We start from the raw sequence: 22,095 nt of genomic DNA, 5'->3' as shown, positions 1-22,095 counted from the left end.
CCTATGCCCAACGATAGTCTAACTTATGCATAGCGCGGCAGCGTATCGCCGACGATCACGTGGCGTAGGCTATTCATAGGCTGCGGCTCGACGATTCAAATCATAACCGCACTAGACATCGAAGTGTGAAGCCGCTGTCACGCCTTGATGTTTTAGCCAGCGTATGCCGACGTATGAAAAATTTGCATAACCAAGCTGGCACACGTCGGATACGTTATGGGTAAGTTTTGTATACGTTAAGAGCACGCTGGTATACGTCGTAGTACGTCGAGAAATTTTCAGCATTTTGAAAATTTCTCGACGTACTCGGCGTTTGACACACGTTCCGCATATGCTGACAATAAGTTGTAGGCACGTTACGCGATCGTTGACACACGTCGACACACGTTACTTGTACGTTACTCATAAGTCGAAACACGTCAAGGTTATGGTTCGCGTCAGTGTTCCAGACTTGCAGTTTTTTATATTTTTTCTTCGGTATGACGGTGATGTTGACACTTCGATTTCTAGTGCGGTTATGATTTAAATCGTTGAGCGGCAGCCCATTACTTATATTATATTATAACCGCACTAGAAATCGAAGTGTTAACATCACCGTCATACCGAAGAAAAAAAAAAACGGAGTTTGGAACACTGATGCTAACCATTACCTTGGCGTGTTTCGACTTATGAGTAACGTGTGTCGACGTGTGTCAACGATCGCGTAACGTGCCTACAACATATGGCCAGCATTTTGCGGAACGTGTGAGTCATACGCTGGCATACGTCGAAAAATTTCAAGCATGGAAAATTTGTCGAACACCTCGGCGTACAAAGACGTATGCCAGCGTACTACGAAAAAAAGCCAGCGTACTACATCATATGCCAGCGTGCTCTTAACGTGTACAAACTTACCCATAACATATTCGACGTGTGCCAGCGTTTTCGACAAATTTTGCATACGTCAGGCATACGCTGGCTAAATCGTCAAGGTAATCTACTGGGGTACAGGGCCTTAAGTGGGATGGTCGTGGCTGGTTAGTGGACGGTTTATATTGAAGGGAAGGTGTACATGATTTAATGTATTGTTACGGCTGTGGAAATTCGCAATACACCATAAAGGGTCCTTAGATCAGTTATGACGCTAAGTTCATGTGTAGTTAGTCCACATCTGTTGTTTAGGGGGATTTTGTGATTCATCCAGGCTGCGACGCTTCGAGTAAGCCATTTTTCTTTTCTCCATCGTTATTTTGGATTCAACAACCTCAAACCAACCAACGACAATGGCAAAAAAGAAACCTGTGCCAGTGCGCGGGTTTGCGCACCCCTCTGCGGTGCCAAGGCTGGCACGGGAAGGGGAGGCAGGGCAGCTCCCTCCCCATTGGTGGAGGCCCGGCATGAGGTGGTCATAGTGGGGGCACGCCCCCCTTCGAGAGCCTTCTGGAAACACCTTGAAGGGAGGCGGAACCACGAACGGGGCGGAGCCCTGCGCGGCGAAGGGCGGAGCCCCGCCTTACAAAAGGCAAACGGACGCGAGGCTCCCTCTCTGATCGTGGCTCATGTTGGCTGAAGCTCTCCGAAAAAGGCACCAGCTCTCTCTCTCTCTCTCTCTCTCTCTCTCTCTCTCTCTCTCTCTCTCTCTCTCTCTCTCTCTCTCTCTCTCTCTCTCTCTCTCTCTCTCTCTCTCTCTCTCTCTCTCTCTCTCTCTCTCTCTCTCTCTCTCTCTCTCTCTCTCTCTCTCTCTCTCTCTCTCTCTCTCTCTCTCTCTCTCTGTCTCTCTGTCTCTCTGTCTCTCTGTCTCTCTGTCTCTCTGTCTCTCTGTCTCTCTGTCTTTTTCTCTCTCTCTTTTTCTCTCTCTCTTTTTCTCTCTCTCTTTTTCTCTCTCTCTTTTTCTCTCTCTCTTTTTCTCTCTCTCTTTTTCTCTCTCTCTTTTTCTCTCTCTCTTTTTCTCTCTCTCTTTTTCTCTCTCTCTTTTCTCTCTCTCTTTTTCTCTCTCTCTTTTTCTCTCTCTCTTTTTCTCTCTCTCTTTTCTCTCTCTCTTTTTCTCTCTCTCTTTTCTCTCTCTCTTTTTCTCTCTCTCTTTTTCTCTCTCTCTTTTTCTCTCTCTCTTTCTCTCTTTCTCTCTTTCTCTCTTTCTCTCTTTCTCTCTTTCTCTCTTTCTCTCTTTCTCTCTTTCTCTCTTTCTCTCTCCTCTCGCTCAAAAAGGCTCGGTCTCTCTCATTGGGTCTCGCTCTCCAAAGCGCTCCCTTCCTCCTCTCTCGTTCCCGCGCTCGTGGCCCAGCGCAGCCTGTTGGTGGAGACGCGGACGGGAGACGCCACAGTGCGGCCTGTGGTGGACTTCCGCGTCTGAACGAGGGGTGCCGGAGAAGGTTCGCCGGCCGCGTGGGAGGCCGGAACCAGGCGCGACCGCGCTTACGGTAGTTGGAGAGGAGGACTCGACGGTCCATGAGGGAAGTCACTTCTTTTCTTTTCTTTTCGGGCTTTTGTATGTGTGTTTGTGGCGCCAGTCTTACAAAGTAAAACCTGTATAAGTGACTGTGCTGTAAATAATTGCCTTTTATTCGGTCGTAGTGCTTTCCTTTGTTCCTATTTGCCTGCTTACGTGTGTGAAATAAAAGTGCGCTTGTCCAATTGTTGTCCCGTTTCGCTTCGTCCTTTCCTTTGTTGAATCTCTATCTTGCATCACGTAAGGGATTGATAGTGGGTTTAAAACACCCGGTAACTAATCTGAACCGTCGAGGTCGACGATAACTCCACTCGGTTATCCCTGCAGCACGGAACGAGCCGCTTAAGCGGTTCATGTCTCGAGTCGACCTGCGGCGAGGTACAACTCCTCGGTACGCTCCTCGCGCGGGTACTTAGGTATATCGACATTCGGCGATTCACCCTATTTTGCGTGGGTAGAATGCGGACTGGGTTGTGGTGGGGTTAAACCCCCACCCGTGACTGGCTCCTGGCGGTAGTTCCAGGAGGGTCACGACTGAATTGTCGGTTCCGGCGGGCGAAATTCGTAACATTGGTGTCCGGGAGTGAGATTCGAATCCACCCCGTCTCCAACTAAATTCAGGGGAATCGGACCAGGGGTGAGTGGAGCGACCCTCGATTCCCACCAAATTCGAGCGCATTAAATTTAATCCCTTCCGAGAAATAAGATGGCATTTCAAAGCGAGCGGGTGCCGGGGGTAGAAATGTTTATGTGTAGTAATGTAGAATCCATGGCCCGGGGTGGTTATTTTTATAACTCCACCGCTAATTACAATCCGTGGGGGAGCTCACCCTCATATTGTGAGCACGAACTTTGCCGGAAAACGGAGTCTCAATATGGCGGCGCGGCCGCACTTCAGCGCGGCACGAGTCGTGAGCGGGCCGCTATTAATGGCGCAACAAACGGCACGACACGAGGCGAGCACTCCTACAACTGTTTCAAGCCACGTAGGCATGGCAGGCGAGGCAGGCGGACATTGGTGGGCTTCGAAAACAATTGGAGGAGAAATGGCAAACAGAGCTGGCAGAAATAAAGAAAAATGCGCGCGATTTGATGGACGATATGGATGCGCACAAGAAGGCATTCAACCGCGATATGCGAGGCCTGCAGGCGGGCATAAGGGCGATTGCGTGCAACGAAACAAGGATAAGGGAGACACAAATAAAAATGGAGACTCGGGGAGTAAAAGAGACAAAGCTCCAGGAAGAAACTAATAGACACAGAGACAACAGAAATAAAATGTACAGAAACGCGGGAGATGGAAACGGTAGAGGAGAGACTGCATGATAAAGATGGGGTGAAAGGAACAGAACACACACAGAGTTCGCGAGGCTTAATGGGGGCGAGCTGGCGGACTGTTTAGGGACCCGGTGCGAGCAGCTGGATGGCCTCCTTCGGGAACGGAGGGAGACTCTATTCTCCCTTGAAGCTGATCACGACCAAGTGGGTCTGGTCGTGTCAAGCGAGGTTGAAGGGACGAGTGCTGCGGACGGGTGCACGAGGAGCTTGGGGGTATGGAGACCCCGGGAGCCCTGGAGGTGACCCGATTCCCCAGTGTGATTGTCCCGGTGTGTGTGAGTGCGCCCCCGTGTGTGGAAGCGACCCCGTGTGTGAGTGGTGTGGTCGCGAGTGTGCCGAAGTGCGTGCCTCCCAGCACGCCGTGTGTGGATGAGGCACCGTGTGTGGAAGGAGCCACGGGTGCGGGTGAACGGCCGTGTGTGAATGGAACCACGTGTGCAAGGGAAATGGCATGCGTGAGTGAACGGCCGAGTGCAAGGGCGACCGTGTGTGTGTGAGAGAGCGGTATGTAAGGGAGATGACGGTGGGCAAGAGCGAACATGCAGCCGCATCTCCCGGTGTGAATGCCATCTCGAGGTGTGTGAGCCTCGCGGCACGAGGGAGCTTTAGTGCGACGGAGACGACGGTGACAGAGAGACAAAGGCCGGGTAGCGGCCGTAGCTATTTTGAGAACTGCGCCGGGTTTACCCAGCAGCGAGCGCGAGGTTCGGGCCGTGAGGCGCACGAGGCCGCCACGTGTGCGCTTGCGGGAGTGAAACCCAGTCCCTAAACGCCCGCGGTGAATGTTGCCGATCCCGCGACGGACAAAAGCTAGGCTGGATGAAGGATTGGACCGGACGGGTTCTCCACGCGAGCTTGTGTTGAGCTCCCACGGGCAGAGCACATGTGTTCGCGTGGGGAACCCCTCGAAATGCGAGGCTTGGTTTTTTTGTATGCGCAGGGTGACGTCATGGCTGCATGTATGGTTGGAATCCGGCAGGAGGGTGAATCCCTGCCGGATGGTACCTTCCAAGAGGGACGAGGTGTGTGAACAGCTGCCATGACGTCACGTAAAAGAGCGCAGGTTGCGAGTTGCCGCGCTGGTGCTGCGTAATTAAAAAAAAGCAAGCCTCGCTTCGGGTGAACAGGATTCCCAGGCAAGGGGTGGAAGACCCCCTTGCCTGGGCACAGGATGGAACTAGTTAGGGGGAAGGGTTAGCTTAGCTAGACCGGCTTCATGGGGCAGGGGTAAGTCCTCATGGAGCCCGTGGAATGGATTAGTTAGAGGGATTGTAGTTGAGATTTAGTTTGCGAAATTGATTTTTGGATTTGAGGACAGACAGACTTTGGATGTGTAGAGGGGACGTAGCTTCGCTACGTAGGTTAAAAGGAACGTGCTGTAGTTTAAGGGATGACGTGGGAGCACGAGGTAAATTGGGGAGGTAGTTAGAAGGATGGCAGAATTCGGCGGTGTGTGTGGAAAGGAAAATGTACTTGTTGAGTGAGTGAGGCCAGCGGGTCTGTATGTGTGGAGTGAATGGGGAATGCATGGTGCGATGAGTGATTGGGGGGAGGAGTGATTCCCACCCAAGGGACCCCGGGGTCAGTGTAATGTGAGTGAGCTGGGTTATTCAAATTGACAAATGGAGGTCGTTTTGCTGTTGGTGGGAAAGTAGGCTCGATACCCGCTTGGAGGGGTGCAGGAGCCCTGTTGACGGGCTGGGAGCATGGCTGCGAAAGGTGAGTATCGCTGAGTGGGTACCCCGGGCACCGGGCTAGTCGGCCGTGGTAGGCCAAGGGCCCATGGGAGGCCGGGATAGCGTAGTGGGCACGGGTGCGCCCGCATGATGCGGGGGCCCGGGGTGCCATTGGCCACATGGGCAGTGTCGTGGGCATGGGTGACCCTCGGAAAGGGGCCCGGGAAGCCAGCCTTCCACGTGAGCATTTCAGGGGAGTCGCCATGAGGGCACTCCCCGGTGTTAGGGAGCTGGTAGGCTCGGAGGCAGTGTAGTGCTCGGGGATGCCATCAGTGGGGAATCGGCAGAGGGTAGTTCCTGCCAAGGGAGCCACGCGTCCCAGCCACGAAACCGTGTGAGGGCACGGGCGGAAAATTGGGGGGCAAGGCCCAAAATTGTGAGGACACCAACACAAGCGACGGGAATCTTGGTTGTTAGAACCGATAGTTTAAGCGAGAGGCGCTTGTTGGAAGCCCCGGGGGAGTTCAAAAGTTAAATGGATAGGGTAGATGGGAAGTGTACCCCTCCGCACCATCCATCCCTTCGCTCTCGTTGTGGGCCACTGGACCCACTTTGGGTAAAGATCGCTGAAGTCTGAGGAGGCCATCCTGAGGCTTGAGTTGGGCCTCGACACAGGACGCAAGCTCTCCCTTATTCCCCTCCAGGAAGGGAACGTAGGGGTTGGGAGTAGGCTAGGAGAGGATAGGTTAGCCGAACAATGACAGTAAAGGGGGTTTGGGGACCATTTGTAGTGAAGGGAAGTAAAAATAAACACAAACAAAAAAAATAAGTTGGGGCTAAATTGGGTTTTGACAAATTACACATGATGACACATGAAAATTTGACCACTCGGGACGAGTCTGGAAAAAGGGGAGGAGGGTAGTGTTTCAGCTGTGGAAAATCGCAATACACCATCAAGGGTCCTTAGATCAGTTATGATGCTAAGTTCATGTGTAGTTAGTCCACATCTGTTGTTTAGGGGGAATATGTGTGATTCATCCAGACTGCGACGCTTTGAGTTAGCCATTTTTCTTTTCTCTATCGTTATTTTGGATCCAACCTCAAACTAACCAACGACAACGGCAAAAAAGAAACCTGCGCGAGTGCACGGGTTTGCGCACCCCTCTGCGGTGCCAAGGCTGGCACGGGAAGGCGGGCAGGGCAGCTCCCTCCCCATTGGTGGAGGCCCGGCGTGAGGCGGTCGGAGTGGGGGCACGCCCCCCTTCGAGAGCCTTCTGGAAACGCCTCGAAGGGAGGTGGAGCCGCGAACGGGGCGGAGCCCCGCACGGTGAAGGTTGGAGCCCCGCCTTACAAAAGGCAAACGGATGCGGGCTCCCTCTCTCTCTGATTGTGGCTCATGTTGGCTGTAGCTCTCTCCGAAAAAGGCACCAGCTCTCTCTCTCTCTCAAAAAGGCTCGATCTCTCTCGCTCTCTCTCCAAAAAAGCTCGGTCTCTTTCCTTGGGTCTTGCTCTTCAAAGCGCTCCCTTCCTTCTCTCTCGTTCCCGCACTCGTGGCCCGGCGCGGCCTGTTGGTGGAGACGCGGAAGGGAGGCGCCGCAGTGCGGCCTGTGGTGGACCTGCGCGTCCGAACGAGGGGTGCCGGAGAGGGTTCGCCGGCCGCGTGGGAGGCCGGAACCAGGCGCGACCGCGCTGTCGGTAGTAGGAGAGGAGGACTCGACGGTCCATGAGGGAAGTCACTTCTTTTCTTTTCTTTTTCGGGCTTTTGTATATGTGTTTGTGGTGCCAGTCTTCCAAAGTAACACCTGTATAAGTGACTGCTGTAAATAATTGCCTTTTATTCGGTCGTAGTGCTTTCCTTTGTTCCTATTTGCCTGCTTACGTGTGTGAAATAAAAGTGTGCTTGTCCAATTGTTGTCTCGTTTCGCTTCGTCCTTTCCTTTGTTGAATCTCCATCTTGCATCACGTAAGGGATTGATAGTGGGTTTAAAACACCCGGTAACTAATCTGAACCTTCGAGGTTGACGATAACTCCGCTCGGTTATCCCTGCAGCATGGAACAAGCCACTAAAGCGGTTCGTGTCCGGAGTCGACCTGCAGCGTGGTACAACTCCTCGGTACGCTACCCGCGCGGGTACTTAGGTATATCGACATTCAGTGATTCGCGCGGGGAGAATGCGGACTGGGTTGTGGTGAGGTTAAACCCCCACCCGTGACTGGCTCCTGGCGGTAGTTCCAGGAGGGTCACGACTGAATTGTCCGTTCGGTGGGGCGACGCGTCGTGATTCGAGTTACGTGGCTGATCGCACGCCGGGCGGGCAAAATTCGTAACAGTATTATCATTCAATACAATGTGTGATGAGAGTTGTAAGTGTGTAGTTCTTCATTAAATCATCGAGCGAGTAAAGTTTGTTCAGTGATGTTGCATTGATGGGTTGACTGACCATCTGGGCGTGATGGAGGTAATCTCCTGATGCGGGTAATCTACTGATGCGGGTAATCTACTGATGCGGGTAATCTACTGATGTCGGTAATCTCCTGATGTCGGTAATCTCCTGATGTCGGTAATCTCCTGATGTAGATCCATGACCAAGTTCATGGTGGAGGTGTCACATTCGCCATGGTCGGTGTAACGTGACCATGAGATGATCAGCCAGCTCCACGGCGGCAGGTAGTGCCAGCTATGTGAGTATCATGCGGATGTGTGGTAGTAAACGCTACAAGAACTCACGAAGGAGCGACTAGTTGAAGGTGACATAGCAGTTGAATGCAGCGAGCGAGAAGCTGCTGCATGTGACACAGTCGTTGTGTGGGTCTTTCCTCTTCTAAATCCTCGACTGTCAGAACTTGTTGAAATCACTGGTACTCAGAGGCAGTTGTACGCTCGATGAGCACGGTCTTCAAAGTTGTGTATGAGGTATTTAACAGTTGGAGGTTGGAGTAAAATATCTCACCTTTGTCGCATACTCTGGTGGAAGGGAACCAACAATGTCAACTCGGAAGTCATGCTTGAGACGTCGAATCGGGCTTTGACTTGCGTAAACTACAACTGCAGGTTGCTCGGCTAGAATGGTGGCAGAGTTATCGAAATTGCTGTCACCAATGAAGCTGGTTGAGTGTCCAAGATGGGCATGACTGACTGGTTGTCAGGTTGTGTGCTTGCAACTCCTTGTCCCTCCATTTGGATTACGTCGGGGTCACCAATTTAGCGTGGAACCAAAAGACATCCGAGACGTAGAGATTCCGAATCCAGTCTTTATTGAACCGCAATGGTAAACTCTTACATAACGGCCAACCCCTTGCAACGGCCAATCCTGTGGAGGAAAGAACCACCAGATGAAGCAAAGCTAAGGTATGTAATAACTTATTGTGAAACCAAAGGCAAAATGGTGCCGCCACACCATCAGCACATGCCAGGTGAGCTCCAAAACTTTCTGATTGATGATTCGATCCCAATAAAATGGGTCTTCAGATATGGTCGACCACCGATCAGTATTTGATCCCATGTTACGTGTCCTTCATATCCAGGAATCTGGGAATATTCTGGTTCCTCTTTTGCGAGGAAAACCATTTTTAATGATTACCCTCGACAGAGGAGAGAGAATTGCATTTGGGTCTGTTTATTACCTCCGCTACTGAAGGTGAAGGAGGTTATGTTTTCACCCCAAATCTGTCTGTTTGTCTGTTTGTGTACAGGATATCTCAATAAGTTGTGGATGGATCCGGATGAAATTTTGTTGACAGGTTTGGTGTGTGACAAGGACGAACTGATTCGATTTTGGTGAAGATACAGATCTATTACAGGCTATCTTTTATTACGTATGCACACCCACCAACAAAATGAATGTTCACACGGATACCAAAGAGACGTAAACGAATAAAGGAGGTGCTGTATTACTCACCGTGTCAGCTCCTTCATCACAACGTTTATCATGAATAACATAAATTAAATAAACACACGTCTGTTGTACAATGTCAGTAATCAGAATCCCAACTTATCAAAATGAACGTTTTTAAATCCTGTTCTCATTGGTGTAAAGGATGTGAAAGATAAAAGACTCGTGTTGTTTAACCTTGGGCCACGCGGTTTTCACCCGAAGAGATTATTGGAAGCAAAAAATATATAATTATATATTGGTTGAGATATCGACGTGAGCGAGGGAAAGGGGGCGTGGCCACAGTCCAGTGTGACGTCACAATGACAATTCCAACAATAGGGAACATTTAGACAGAGCGGTATCGTGAAATCCTCAGTTCGTGGGTTGCCGTGCATCAGCCATGTTGTTCCCCATCGCGGTGTTCGTACTCACCGTGCTCGGAAGTGGAGCGTCCCGACCATCACAGCAGGTGAGTGAGGATTGTGAGTGTACTGGACTCGGGGAAGGTAAACAACACGATCGGAGTTTCTTTCTTTGTAGTTTGGGAAATGGCTGTACATGGGATTTACAATGGTGGGGGGGGGGTGAATGGGGAGTTAGTGAGGAGTCAGTTAGTGGTAGGTGGGTTAGTGAGGGGTGGGTTCGTGAGGGTGGGTTCGTGAGGGTGGGTTAGTGAGGGTGGATTAGTGAGGGGTGAGTGAGGGGTGGGTGAATGAGGAGTGAGTTAGTGAGTGAGGGGTGGGTTAGTGAGGATTGGTTAGTGAGGTAGGGTTAATGAGGAGTGAGTTAGTGAGGGGTGGGTTAGTGAGTATGCACAGCTTTAACCAGTTCCACCGTTGAGAGTATCATGGCGCCGTACCATCGAATACCGATCGAAGTTCGAGTTTATATTAAATTCACACAGACAGGTGTGTACTTCCACTGGTATCTCATCAGGTCCCACTCATTTACCATTTTTAATTCATCTTAAGATGGCTATCTTGCCTAACAGTTCTTTTAAAAATCCAAATCAAAGATTCCAGGAGTAACCTTTCAAAAGGAGTAGGCCACTGAGTGTTGGTGCACAGTTGAAATCCCACATTTAATCTTCCTTGTCTGCGGTTTAAATCGTCGTTGCGATTCCTCTTTTCCGTGAGGAGGTGATGACGATCATCGAGAGAGTTTATCTTTGGTTGGAAACTTGATCAAAATGCCGGTTTACAGAGAGTAACGGTGGATGTGGAGCTCGGATTCCGATCCTGATTCCACCGTCATCAGAAACTCTCAAGGTTCTCGATGAATTCAAACTGATCAGTGGAATTTGGAATAAACTATTGGATTCAAAATTAGTGATGGAAACGATTTTGGGGGAATTGTGGAACCGAATCGTTTCGAGCCTTGTGGGAGTGAATCAGATAAAGATGGCGACGGAGGAGGTTTTGGTGAGGAGGGGGAGGCCGAGTCACGTGGTCCGATCAGGTGGTCACCACACGGTGGTGGGTTTTGTTTTTCCGTTTATTTTCGGGTTTAGAAGGGATTTTGTATTAATTCATAAATCGGTTATATTACTCCAGCACAAACAACACGGACACGGACACATTACACAGCACGGACACATTACACAACACGGACACGGACACATCACATTACACAACACGGACACGGACACATTACACAGCACGGACACATTACACAACACGGACACGGACACATCACATTACACAACATGGACACGGACACATTACACAGCACGGACACATTACACAACACGGACACGGACACGTCACATTACACAACACGGACACGGACACATTACACAGCACGGCACGAACACGACACAGCACAGACACCGTGAAGACACATTTGGACACTGTTGACAAAATGAGTGACGAATGCTTTGTCCCACCGTCTCAGGATGACCGGGTGTCCTGTATGTTACGGGATTGTCCCGTTTCAAACTTCCTGGGATGATATTTATGTCTGGTAGTGCCGCGTCGTGTCCTACTGTCGTGTACGTGTCCATGCTGTGTCATGCCGTGTCGATGTCCCGCCCCAGTTGAAGGTGGAGTTGTGCTATGGGGTGTGGGGTGTGGTGGGGATTGTGGGGGTGATGGTTGGTGGGGAATTGAGGGAGATGGTGGCGAGAACAGGGGTGTGTGATGGTGGTGGATTTTGTGGTGTTGAGAGTGAATGGAGGATTGTGGGGGGATGATTGAGGGGGAATAGTCGTCTGTGTACATGTTCTGGTAGCTGGTGCTGGGTAGAGATGGTGTTACGGTTTTGAGCGATGGCTGTTTCTAAAAAAATTGAAAGGAAAAACAACACTCATGTTGTTCAACCTTGGGCCACGCGGTTTTCACCGGAACAGATTATTGGAAGCAAAAAATATATAATTATATATCGGTTGAGATATCGACATTAACGAGGTAAAGGGGGCGTGGCCACAGTCCAGTGTGACGTCACAATGACAATTCCAACAATAGGGAACATTTAGACAGAGCGGTATCGTGAAATCCTCAGTTCGTGGGTTGCCGTGCATCAGCCATGTTGTTTTCCATCGCGGTGTTCGTACTCACCATGCTCGGAAGTGGAGCGTCCCGACCATCACAGCAGGTAAGTGAGGATTGTGAGTGTACTGGACTCGGGGAAGGTAAACAACACGATCGGAGTTTCTTTCTTTGTAGTTTGGGAAATCTGGCGCTACGTGGGATTTACAATGGTGGGGGTGGGGTTAGTGAGGGGTGGGTTAGTGAGGGGTCCACAGGTTTATCCAGTTCCACCGTTGAGAGCATCGTGGCGCCGTACCATCGAATACCGATCGAAGTTCGAGTTTATGTTCAATCCACCAAGGCAGGTGTATACTTCCACTGGTATGTCATCAGGTCCCACTGATTTGCCATTTTTAATTCATCTTAAGACGGCTATCTTGCCTAACGGTACTTTTTAAATAGAAATTCAAGATTCCAGAAGTAGCCTTGAAAAAGGAGTATGCCAGTGAGTGTTGGTTCACAGTTTAAATCCCACATTTAATCTTCCTTGTCTGCCCTTTAGCTCGTCATTGCGATTCCCCTTTACTGTGACGAGGTGATGAGGAGCATCAAGAGAGTTTATCTTTGGTTGGAAACTGCAGGTTAACTTTCCCCACCAAGCAAACTTGGAATTTGTCCTTTCAAGGAAAAAGCTCTTTCATGGTCTTGTCGATGAATGAATCTTCACGGAATTACTTCCCGAATTTACAAATTACTTTCCAATTCCTCTTGCAAACCTGCACTCGGCCAGCGTCATACAAACGATAAACTTTCGTACATTCGACGAGCCATTGTGTTTGAACTCTAAAAACTTTCAAGATCATGTTCTGATTTTGTCATGAACTATTTAATTTTGTAAAATAATTGTGAAAACATTTTTTAGTTTAATTTAAAATGAAATAAGATTCCTCCTTCCCCTGCCCTTGTCTGTTTCCACAGCTTTTCCAGAATGATGCTGTTCAGGATGGAGGGATGTTCATGGTTCGCGACATCGCGTTCATCGTGATTTCCCTCCTTTTGTTTTATGTTGTAATCACATTTGATCCGTCATGTTGGTTCAACAACAAAAGGAATCCCAAGAGAAAGCTCTGCATTCACTGGTAAAGAACACAAGTGACTTTTCATCAATATTTATCAGACTTTCATCCACGAGGGAACCAGATCGTTCAGAGATTTGAAACGAGTTTATCGTGTATGATGTTATGGAGGATTATAAGGACTAGAGTCTTTTTTACTAAACACGGAATTTGTTGTTTATTGCTGGAGTAGATGACAATGTGTCAAAAATCCATTGGAAACTTTTTTTTCATCCAATTTTTTGGGCCAATGTTGGATTTCAAAATGGCCACCATGTTTCTCCAAATTTGCTAATATCTCAGGATGTGAATGTCATATGAAGTCCATTTTGGTGGCAATACCCACATTTGCATTGACAAGAAGTTAAAAACACAATTTTAATTTTTGGAGAAGTTATGGATGGATGCATCTTGTATTTCAAAATGGCTGCCATGAACAAACCTACTTTTGCTGTGTGAATCAAAGTTATATTTTGTGGAGACACCTCAATGATCATTTTACAGGTAGAGTAGAACTTTGGTAAGCCTTCACTTTGGTGAGCTGTTTGTAATTATACTCGTGTATGAAGTAACCTCTGTGTCACAAAACCTGTGTATGTTTCAGCTCAGTCTGTCTTGTACTTGTCCTTTGAATCCATCGTCGCTTCAGACATTAAATGAGGCCGAGTCCTCAAAAAACATTCAGACAAAAATCCGTGATGAGGCTGAGTATTTGGGCCTCTCACTCTCTCACCGCAGGCAGGTCAGTGGTCTTTCTGTCTTCTACCATCTCCTCTCCGGTCTCGCCCCCCACCCTCCCCCCTTGCTGTGTCTGCGATTTGTCCCCATCATATTTCCACAAGGCGCTCAAGGTCTGCCAACAACCCCCTTATAGTAAAACTACCAAAATCACGAATCACTGCTCACCTTCACTCTTTCATTCCTCTTTTTCCCCTCCTTTGGAATAAACCCCCTCACTCTGTTCAATCCCATTCTTCCCTCCAGGCCTTCAAAACAGTTGTTCACCACCAGCTCTTATCATCCCCCATCCAAATCCTCGATCTTTTCTACCCCCCGTTAATCCACCCCAAACCCACCTCCTTCAAACTCCCTGCTTTCCTTCCTGTCCATCTTGTATACCCGTGTTCCCCGCCCAATCCCTCTCCCTTTCACAGATCTCCTAATGTCTCTGTTCCCCACTGTTTTGTCCTTCTCACTCCTGCCCCTTTTGTCTCATGCCCCCCTTGCTGTGCGTTGTGTGTTAGCTCTCACACGAGCCTCGACAAGGTAGACAAAAAAAAATGCACTTCTGCAGTTCAGTCATGTCGACACACTACCCCTCATCTAGTTGGTCTTGTAGAACACTGAAGAACTCTACGTGTGCGGCAATAAACGTAACACTCACTGCAGGACGATCGGTTCCCTATTTTCAAGTCATTTATCTTCACGACATGGATGCTGAATCGTCTTTTCCCAGTTTTCATGAAGCAGGACGTGTGATGGTACAGAATGTCACGAGACTGTAAATCTCCAGAAGAGAGCTCGTCGGCAAGCCTAACATTCCAAGTATCATATCCACTGCTGTTTACAATTTCTTGGATTTTTTTCCCCCAATGTTACTTGGAATTGGCACTTCAGGAGTTTTTCATGTACTTTTGGCTCTTTCTCATCTGCTGTGGTTGGTTGACAAAATACACATTTTGATTTGTCAAACACTGCACTGCTCAAACGAGCAGGCTTAATGGATTCTGAAACATGACCAGAAGAAGCACTGGGTCGTCCTCTTTGTCAGTAAAGTTGGGTCTTGTGAAGCAACAGGAAGTTTGCTTCTTCTTTCATCTCCATCCAGGGGATTCGATTCTTTAATGTCGATTACTGTCCCAAGTAGCTTTGTTAGCTTTCAGCTCATCTGCTGTAATTCCGAACAGCCTTTGTCCAACTCACAAATTCTGGATTGTAATAATCTTCCTTTTTCTGGACACACTTTAGAAAAGTTTCAAACGTTGATTCCTTGAAGGTTCTGTATTGAGTATCAACAAGCTTTTCACCGGTATCTATCTGGCAATTCAAGCAGAGCTCAAAATCTGTTGTTGGTTTGTCCAACGGGAGCTCTTTGGGAGATGCCATCATGTATCCCACAACACAATGTGAAACATGAGAAGATGGTCTTGTAGATTATTCAAGGAGATGATAATTATTCAAGTGAAAGAACAATGAGATTTTTGTTTTTGTAATAACAATCGAGCTGAAATAACGAAGGATGACCAGACATGGATATATTCCACATGATGATTTCCTTTCCATTCAGATCGATTTTATTATTGAATGTGAATACAGTACATTTTCCAATTCACCAAATTCTTGTTCTTTGTTCGTCTCCATGTTTTTAAATTTTGATAAACAGTTTCCTCATCGCTCTTTCTATTTACTGAGTGACACACAGCTTTTCTTACATCTCTTTGATAATTTGATCCATGGTGAAGACTCTTAAAAATCCACATACCATTATCTTCGTCCATGATGTACGAGTGAAGGAATTTAATTACTTATAAACGTGATAGGAATAAATGTCTCACCCATGTGACACAAGTTAAAACCACTGACTGGATTTTATGTTCACACCAAGTGACAATGATGTCTTCAGGAAGATTCTTGAAGATTACTTATTGAACATTTCTTGTGAACATGAACTGAAACTCACCTCCTAAGTGGTGATTTCCAAGGAATAGTTTGTTGCTCAACGTCAGTCACAGGCCAAAAACTTCTGAAACGGCGGCCATTTAAAAGTCCAAGATGGTCTGCCAAATGATGTCACGAAAAAATGTTTCCGATGGAATTCCAGTGCAGTAAAACATAATTTACAGTAAAAGTCATAACTTCCTTCTTTAGCCAAACAATCAATGAAAAATTCAAAACATCCTCCATGATAACATTCAAATAATCAAGTGTGATTCATTGATATGCCTGGTGTTGGGTTAATGGTTAGTGTGGTGGGTTTGGGATCCTAGGATCCTGAGTTCAAATCCCCCTCAGCTGTTGAATTAATACCATGTGGGGTTGACTCTGCCAGTCATCCTTCTGAGGTTGGTAAAATGAGTACCAGCTTGCTGGTATACTGTGTCGGAGTGGCGACCCGTCCAGGATTGTGCCCAATAGCCAAGGAGACTGCTTCGGCAGCACCAATGCTCTGCACAGAGTATGATCCCGATGGATGGATGGATTCATTGTTCCACACTGACCATTTGGTCTGTGTTAAGTTACAGCCGTGTGCTTGATATTCTGTATCCTCCAGAATTGTAATTCTTGTGGATCATGCTTGTTTATGTTTCACAAAACCATGTATTCAAAACTTTGCATGTCATGTAATACTTCATTTTAACTGGAACTGAGAATGTTTCTTTGTTTTCTTGCAGTTTACGATGTCGATGTAAAGTGAAGTGGAGAAATGAATTGAAAGACAAGCCAGCATTGGTGACGGAGGTTCGGGAAAATGAACACGATGAAATGCAAAAAGCAGAGGGAGAGGAGGTTTGGGAAATGATTGAAAAAACGGACGTAACTGTAAAACAAAACTCTGGTGACAAAGAACAAGAAGAAGATGATCAAAAAGAGAAAGTAAAGGTTTTACGAGCAGAGGAAGAACAACTGCAGGAATACGAGGCTCGGTTGGTCGAAAACGAAAGCAATCTCGCACAAAGAGAGAAGTTTCTGCAGGAAATGGAACATGAGTTGGTGGAAAAGGACGTGCAACGAAAATTAGAGAAAGAATTATGGCTAAAGGAGGAAGATGAACGGAAGAAACGAGAGGAGGAACAGCAGACACAGAAAAAGGAAGCAGAGCAGAGGGTAAAAAATGAACAGGAGAGGAAAAAAGAAGAGATAAGGATGAGAAAGATGGAGGAATGCAGACTGGCAAATCGGGAAAGGGATTTTCAGGAAGAGAAATCCCAAGTTGTGATCTGGGAAAAAGAGAAAAATGCAGAATGTAAGCAGAAAATGCTTCTTGTAGAAAAGAGAGAGAGAGACTTTGAAAACTTGAAGCGAGGTGTGCAGCAACGGGAGCTGGACCTGGAGAGAAGGAAGCAGCAGAAGTTGGAGCGACAGGGGATGTTTGAAGCGTTAATGAATGGGAAAGATGAAAGAATAAAGAAAAGGCAGCTTGACATCCACCAAAAAGGGGAGCAGCTTAAAGATCGAGAGAACAATCTCCTGAAATTACAGGAAGAGAATTGTCCTCGAGGGAGAGAGCACCAGGAACAACACGAAGAATGTGAAGTTGTGCGGAAAAAGAGAGATTTAATGTTATTGGAAAGAGAACAAGAGATGAGGAAGAGGAAACGTATTGTGGAGATGAGGGAACAGGAGGTCTTGGAAAGAGTGACCACAGTGCAAAATGCAGGAAAGCTTGTTGAGAAAAACGAGGAAGAAGTGATTGAAAAAACTGATGACGGGCTGCAGCAAAAACAGCAGAAACAGCACGATGTCCATCAGCAGCCGCCCGAAAGGAAGCGTCACCATTCTTCTCACTCAAAGCTTCTCGGTGATGATTCAGCGGAGATTGAAAGGCGCAAAAATAACCTCATGTTCCGTGGAGTGAAGGAGGGAAAAGGTGAACATGACAAGGAGGTTGTGGCAAAGTTGATCAAAGCCATGAACCTGGACATCGAGCCTATACGTACAGTCCGCGTTGGACACTACATCGAGGACAGATTCCGACCCATGAAAGTTGTTTTCAGATGCGAGTCTGACAGGAATCTAGTTCTTACCAACAACAAGAAGGTACGCAATTTGATTGATCCCTCTCTCTGGACAAAAAACATTTTCATCACTCCAGATTACACTCAGCAACAAAGAGAAAAACAAGAGATGCTGCTGAGTGATCTTGACAAAAAGAGGGAAAGTGACCCAGACCGGCGATACACCATCAAAGGAGCCAAAGTAGTTCTCCTGGAGAAGCTCCAGGGCAAGGCTCATCTTCGTCGATGACGACCTTTCCTCCTCATCCCCCATAATAGTCTCCTCACGCTACACACATTAAAGGAAAGACAGTATATTCCGTTGAAAACTATTTCCTTTGACGCTCAGTCTCTTCAAACAAGTGAATGTACCCGTGATCACAATGGAGCCACCACCGAAACCTTTTCTGATCATTCAGTCCTGGACAGGGAGTTCACTCCTGATTGATATTTTGCATTTCGTAAGGACAGGAACCTGAACTTTTACAATGAAGGAACTTATGCTGAGAAAAAAAACATGGTGGGGTCTTATTGTTGGTGAAAAACAATTTATAATCTTCTTACATTGTTCATTGGCTGCTTCCCAACCGGAAGCATCACCGTGATGACCGGCAGCAATAGCGGAAGCCATTTGGTATGCAGGACCTTCAACAGGTAAGCACTCTTAAATACCTTGGGACAGGTGGGGTGAACACACTGGGTGCAAACACAGCCAACCCCAATATCAAGACATTACATTGAAATAAAGTTTGGCACTTCATCTTTTACAGACAATGCTGTTAATACTTCCTTCGATGAAGAAGAATATCCTTAATTGTGGAGATAATTGTAATTATAATTTTGGTGGGAAGATAACTAATTGTTATGGTCATCTCCGTGCAGAATAATAACAAGAACTTTAACTCCCTCCGATTGGATGAGATCACCTGACTCTCCTTTTTATCGTTTACCTGTTCCATCCGTGCATTTCCTTCTGTGCCCTTTTCTGAATAAGTTATCAAACCGATTAAGATATCAATGACTTTAATATTTCATATTTCTCTCGTTTTTCCAAAGGCCCCTTCAGAAGAAGCACTCGATCCCTCCTCCATCCCATCACCTGAAACCATTCTTCCGGTTAGAACGTAAGTTGCCAAGAATCTTGTCTGACGTTACAAATTATTCCAAACTTTTTCTTAACTTACTGTTCTTCACCCGCATCGTGTCCCATTTTGTCTGTCCCTCAGAAGTGTTGAGAATTTTTTTTTTTTTTGCTGAACTCGAATCCAGACAAACACCAAACAAATCATCCAATTGGTGAAAGTCTGGCATGAGTGTTGATGTATCCGTATAAAAGTCATTGTGCACACCTGGATGATCATTAAAATTTATTGTTTGAAAAAATTTCGTGCAAATCCAGTGGGAATTTGTAATGAAGAAAATAAAGAGGTGAAATTGAGAGCAAAAAAAAAAAAATTTTTGAATTGAGAGGATTCAGTATTACCAGGATTTTGCTGGAAGGCATGATGATTGTGATGACAAAGCTGTTGAGTGGTTTTGACTTCCTTTTGTTGATGTGTGTGCAGACGAAGAAGTTTCAGTCACGGCCGCTGGAGAAGATGTGATGTTTGGCAATGGATCCATCATCACTCCATCGTACAAGCACTCCAGGAATGTAAGATGAAACGTCAGACTCTTACAGTAGGCCTATCCAAGATTTTAAAAATAAACATCAGTCTCCAGAACTACAGGTACTTAAACCTTCCATGGACCTTATTTAATCACGAGCACCCTTTTTGTGACTGTGTTTGTCATTTTGTAAGTTGTTCAAAATATCATGACGAGAACTTAAATCCGAGTGAAGAGAATTTAATAATTAAAATGAACATATCAAGTAGGTCAGGTCTCTCCCTGATTCAGGCAATCAATGTCATTCATGAAGGGAACCACAGCAATTAACCCTTGGTGTTCTCTGCGTGGCTTCATCACTGTACAGAGAACATCATGTGTGAATTAATTACTGTACATTGTGTGTGATTTCATAACTGTGCATCGTATATGAATTCATTACTGTACATCATGTGTGACTCAGCCTGGTGTTGGCTTTGTGGTTAGGGTGGCGGCTTGGGTTCCCAGGGTCCTGAGTTCAAGCTCTGTTTGCTGCTGAATTAACACCAGGGGGTTGACTCAGCCTGTCATCCTACTGAGGTTGGTGAAATGAGCACCAGTGTCCTGGTCCCGGTGTATGCCCCGGTTAGAATAGGTGTACCATATCCCTGTGTGTCGTAAGAGGCGACCAGGGTTGGCGTCAGGAAGGGCATCCGGCCATAAAACAATGCCTCAAGAAAAGCTAACCCCTGCACAGAAAGGAAAAATGGCTGTAAAAAGGGCTGATCCTGACATCGTGCGTGACTTCGACACTGTACATCGTGTGTGACTTAATTACTGTACAAAGACCTTTACACTCAATAATCTTTCACTTTTAATTTTTTTTCTCCTTCCCTTTCAGTGAGACCCAGCATATAATACGCGTTCTACCTTGATGACCCAGCATATGAGTTCCACTTTGGAGACCCAGCACAAGAGTTCTACGTTGGAGACCGACAAAATTCGGGGAAATCAGGAAACGAGTTTTGCTTTTGAGACTCGAAAAGCAGGTTCTATTTTGGAGACTTGGAAGATGAGTTTTAATTTGGAGACTTGGAAGGTGAGTTCTGTTTTGGAGACTTGGAAGGTGAGTTCTACCAAGAAGACTCTCTGGGTTCCAAACGTATCTATGTCGTTCTTTGTTGGATGGTGTTTGATGAGAGGTAAGTTCAATTGATTAAAATGAATGAAATGATATCTTACTTCAATTGATCTGAGATAAGTAATGTGTTTATTCATTATTTTTCAGCAATATCAAGAAAGTACTGGGAAGACCTGGTAATTCTCGAGCCATATTTACAAGACATCTCCATGAGACATCTCCATCCCCCTTTCTACTTCTTCAAACTTGAAAGAACTAAAACTTCATTCACAAGACAGAACTGGAAGAAAAGAAAAACAAAACTCTGTTGAGTTGAAAGACTATTTACTCTGTATTATTATTGTTGAACTGTTTAAAAAAATAAATAAACAAACTTGAGCTTAAAAAAAAAATGAAGTGCAAAAATGATTTCTGATCTTGGGATTAGAGATGGGTTTGGGGTTTTTGGGTTGGGATTGGGTTTGGGGTTTTCAGGTTAGGGTTGGGTTTGGGTTTTATTGTGAGGGTTAGGGTTGGGTTTGGGGTGTTATGGCTGGGTTTGGGGTTTTCAGGTTTGGGTTGGGTTTGAGGTGTTAGGGTTGGATTTCGGGTATTCGGGTTAGGGTTAGGTTTGAGGTGTTCAGTTTGGGTTTGGGGTTTTCAAGTTAGTGTTGGGTTTGGGTTTTATTGTGAGGGTTAGGGTTGGGTTTGTGGTGTTCAGGCTGGGTTTTGGGTCTTTGGGTTTGGGCTGGGTTTGGGTTTTATTGTGAAGGTTAGGGATTGGGTTTGGGTTGTTAGGGTGAGGGATGAACTTCATTTTCTCATGATTATGAATTTGGTCTTTTGTAATTCCTATGAATAAAATAACCTCATATATCTTCTCCTTTTAAATCATTTTATATATATATATATATATATATATATATATATATATATATATATATATATATATATATATTTATATATATATATATATATATATATATATATATATATATCCTGGTGTTGGCGCAGTGGTTAGCGCAGCGGCTTGGGATCCAAAATGTCCTGAGTTCAAGCCCCGTTGGGCCACTGAATTAATACACCAGGGGGTTGACTCAGCCTGTCATCCTTCCGAGGTCGGTGAAATGAGTAGCAGTGTACTGGGCCGGTGTATACCCTGGTTAAAATAGGTGTACCATATCCCTGTGTTGTAAGAGGCGACCAGGGTTGCGTCAGGAAGGGCATCCGGCGTAAAACATGTGCCAAATCACTATGCAGATCATACGGATGATCTGCTGTGGCGACCCCGAACAGGAGCAGCCGAAAGAAGAAGAAGATATATACAGTATATATAAATCAAAGGGTGTCTAAAATATTGTTGTGAAATGGCTCATAAGGGATTACAAATCTTGTAAAAAAAATTCAAGTGTTTGTGCATTTGTTTGTTACTCTCATGCCCGAACCGTAGCACCCACAGGCCCCCGAATCTGAGCAAATGAAGGCTGTTTTGAGACTGAAGGCCACAATAAGGTGCATAATGGGATGTGGGGTAAGGCAGTACTCAAAAGGAAATCACCACGAGACCAATAACTCCAAAGCTTTTCAATGTCTAACACGTCCTGAAACCCCTGCTTTCTTATAAATACACTCGCAAGTTATTTCAAGTTGCTGAGTACTATTTTTCCCTGGGCCATACTGGGTACCCCCCTTGTGTGTTGTACAATGCAAAATCCAGAACATTCAAGAGTTGCATGTGAAAATAACAAAACCTTCCATTAATCAGGAAATTAACGT

General features: G+C 46.3%; 1 protein-coding gene across 4 annotated transcripts; it reads left to right on the top strand.

Moving 5' to 3' along the window:
- The first annotated feature begins 9,658 nt into the window (after window positions 1–9,658).
- LOC147010765 (uncharacterized) lies at window positions 9,659–20,786 on the top strand. 4 transcript variants are annotated; one of them, XM_085859101.1, is made up of 7 exons: window positions 9,659–9,783; window positions 12,761–12,921; window positions 16,290–18,266; window positions 18,669–18,736; window positions 19,178–19,342; window positions 19,707–19,799; window positions 20,101–20,786. In XM_085859101.1, exons 1-3 carry the CDS (start codon window positions 9,715–9,717, stop codon window positions 17,860–17,862), a joined length of 1,803 nt encoding a protein of 600 aa, XP_085715227.1. In that variant the 5' UTR covers window positions 9,659–9,714; the 3' UTR covers window positions 17,863–18,266; window positions 18,669–18,736; window positions 19,178–19,342; window positions 19,707–19,799; window positions 20,101–20,786. The 4 variants fall into 4 exon arrangements, with proteins under 4 accessions (XP_085715227.1, XP_085715228.1, XP_085715230.1 ...); XM_085859102.1 differs by having other exon boundaries at window positions 19,178–19,266; window positions 20,101–20,785; XM_085859103.1 differs by lacking the exon at window positions 9,659–9,783 and adding an exon at window positions 11,760–11,906.
- The last annotated feature ends 1,309 nt before the right edge of the window (window positions 20,787–22,095 follow it).

Source organism: Eptatretus burgeri, chromosome 16 (assembly GCF_056783735.1).
Source record: "Eptatretus burgeri isolate ZD-2024b chromosome 16, Ebu_testis_v1, whole genome shotgun sequence".
Classification (NCBI taxonomy): Eukaryota; Metazoa; Chordata; class Myxini; order Myxiniformes; family Myxinidae; genus Eptatretus; species Eptatretus burgeri.
Note: the sequence above shows the minus strand (reverse complement) of the source record. Positions and strands in the feature narration are given on the sequence as shown.

What these genes read in the sequence shown, in the direction of transcription:
- LOC147010765 (XM_085859101.1), top strand. Translation starts at nt 9,715, where the DNA reads ATGTTGTTCCCCATCGCGGTGTTCGTACTCACCGTGCTCGGAAGTGGA. An exon ending in CGTCCCGACCATCACAGCAG is followed by an intron (nt 9,784 to 12,760) that starts GTGAGTGAGGAT and finishes CTGTTTCCACAG; the next exon opens with CTTTTCCAGAATGATGCTGT. An exon ending in AGAAAGCTCTGCATTCACTG is followed by an intron (nt 12,922 to 16,289) that starts GTAAAGAACACA and finishes GTTTTCTTGCAG; the next exon opens with TTTACGATGTCGATGTAAAG.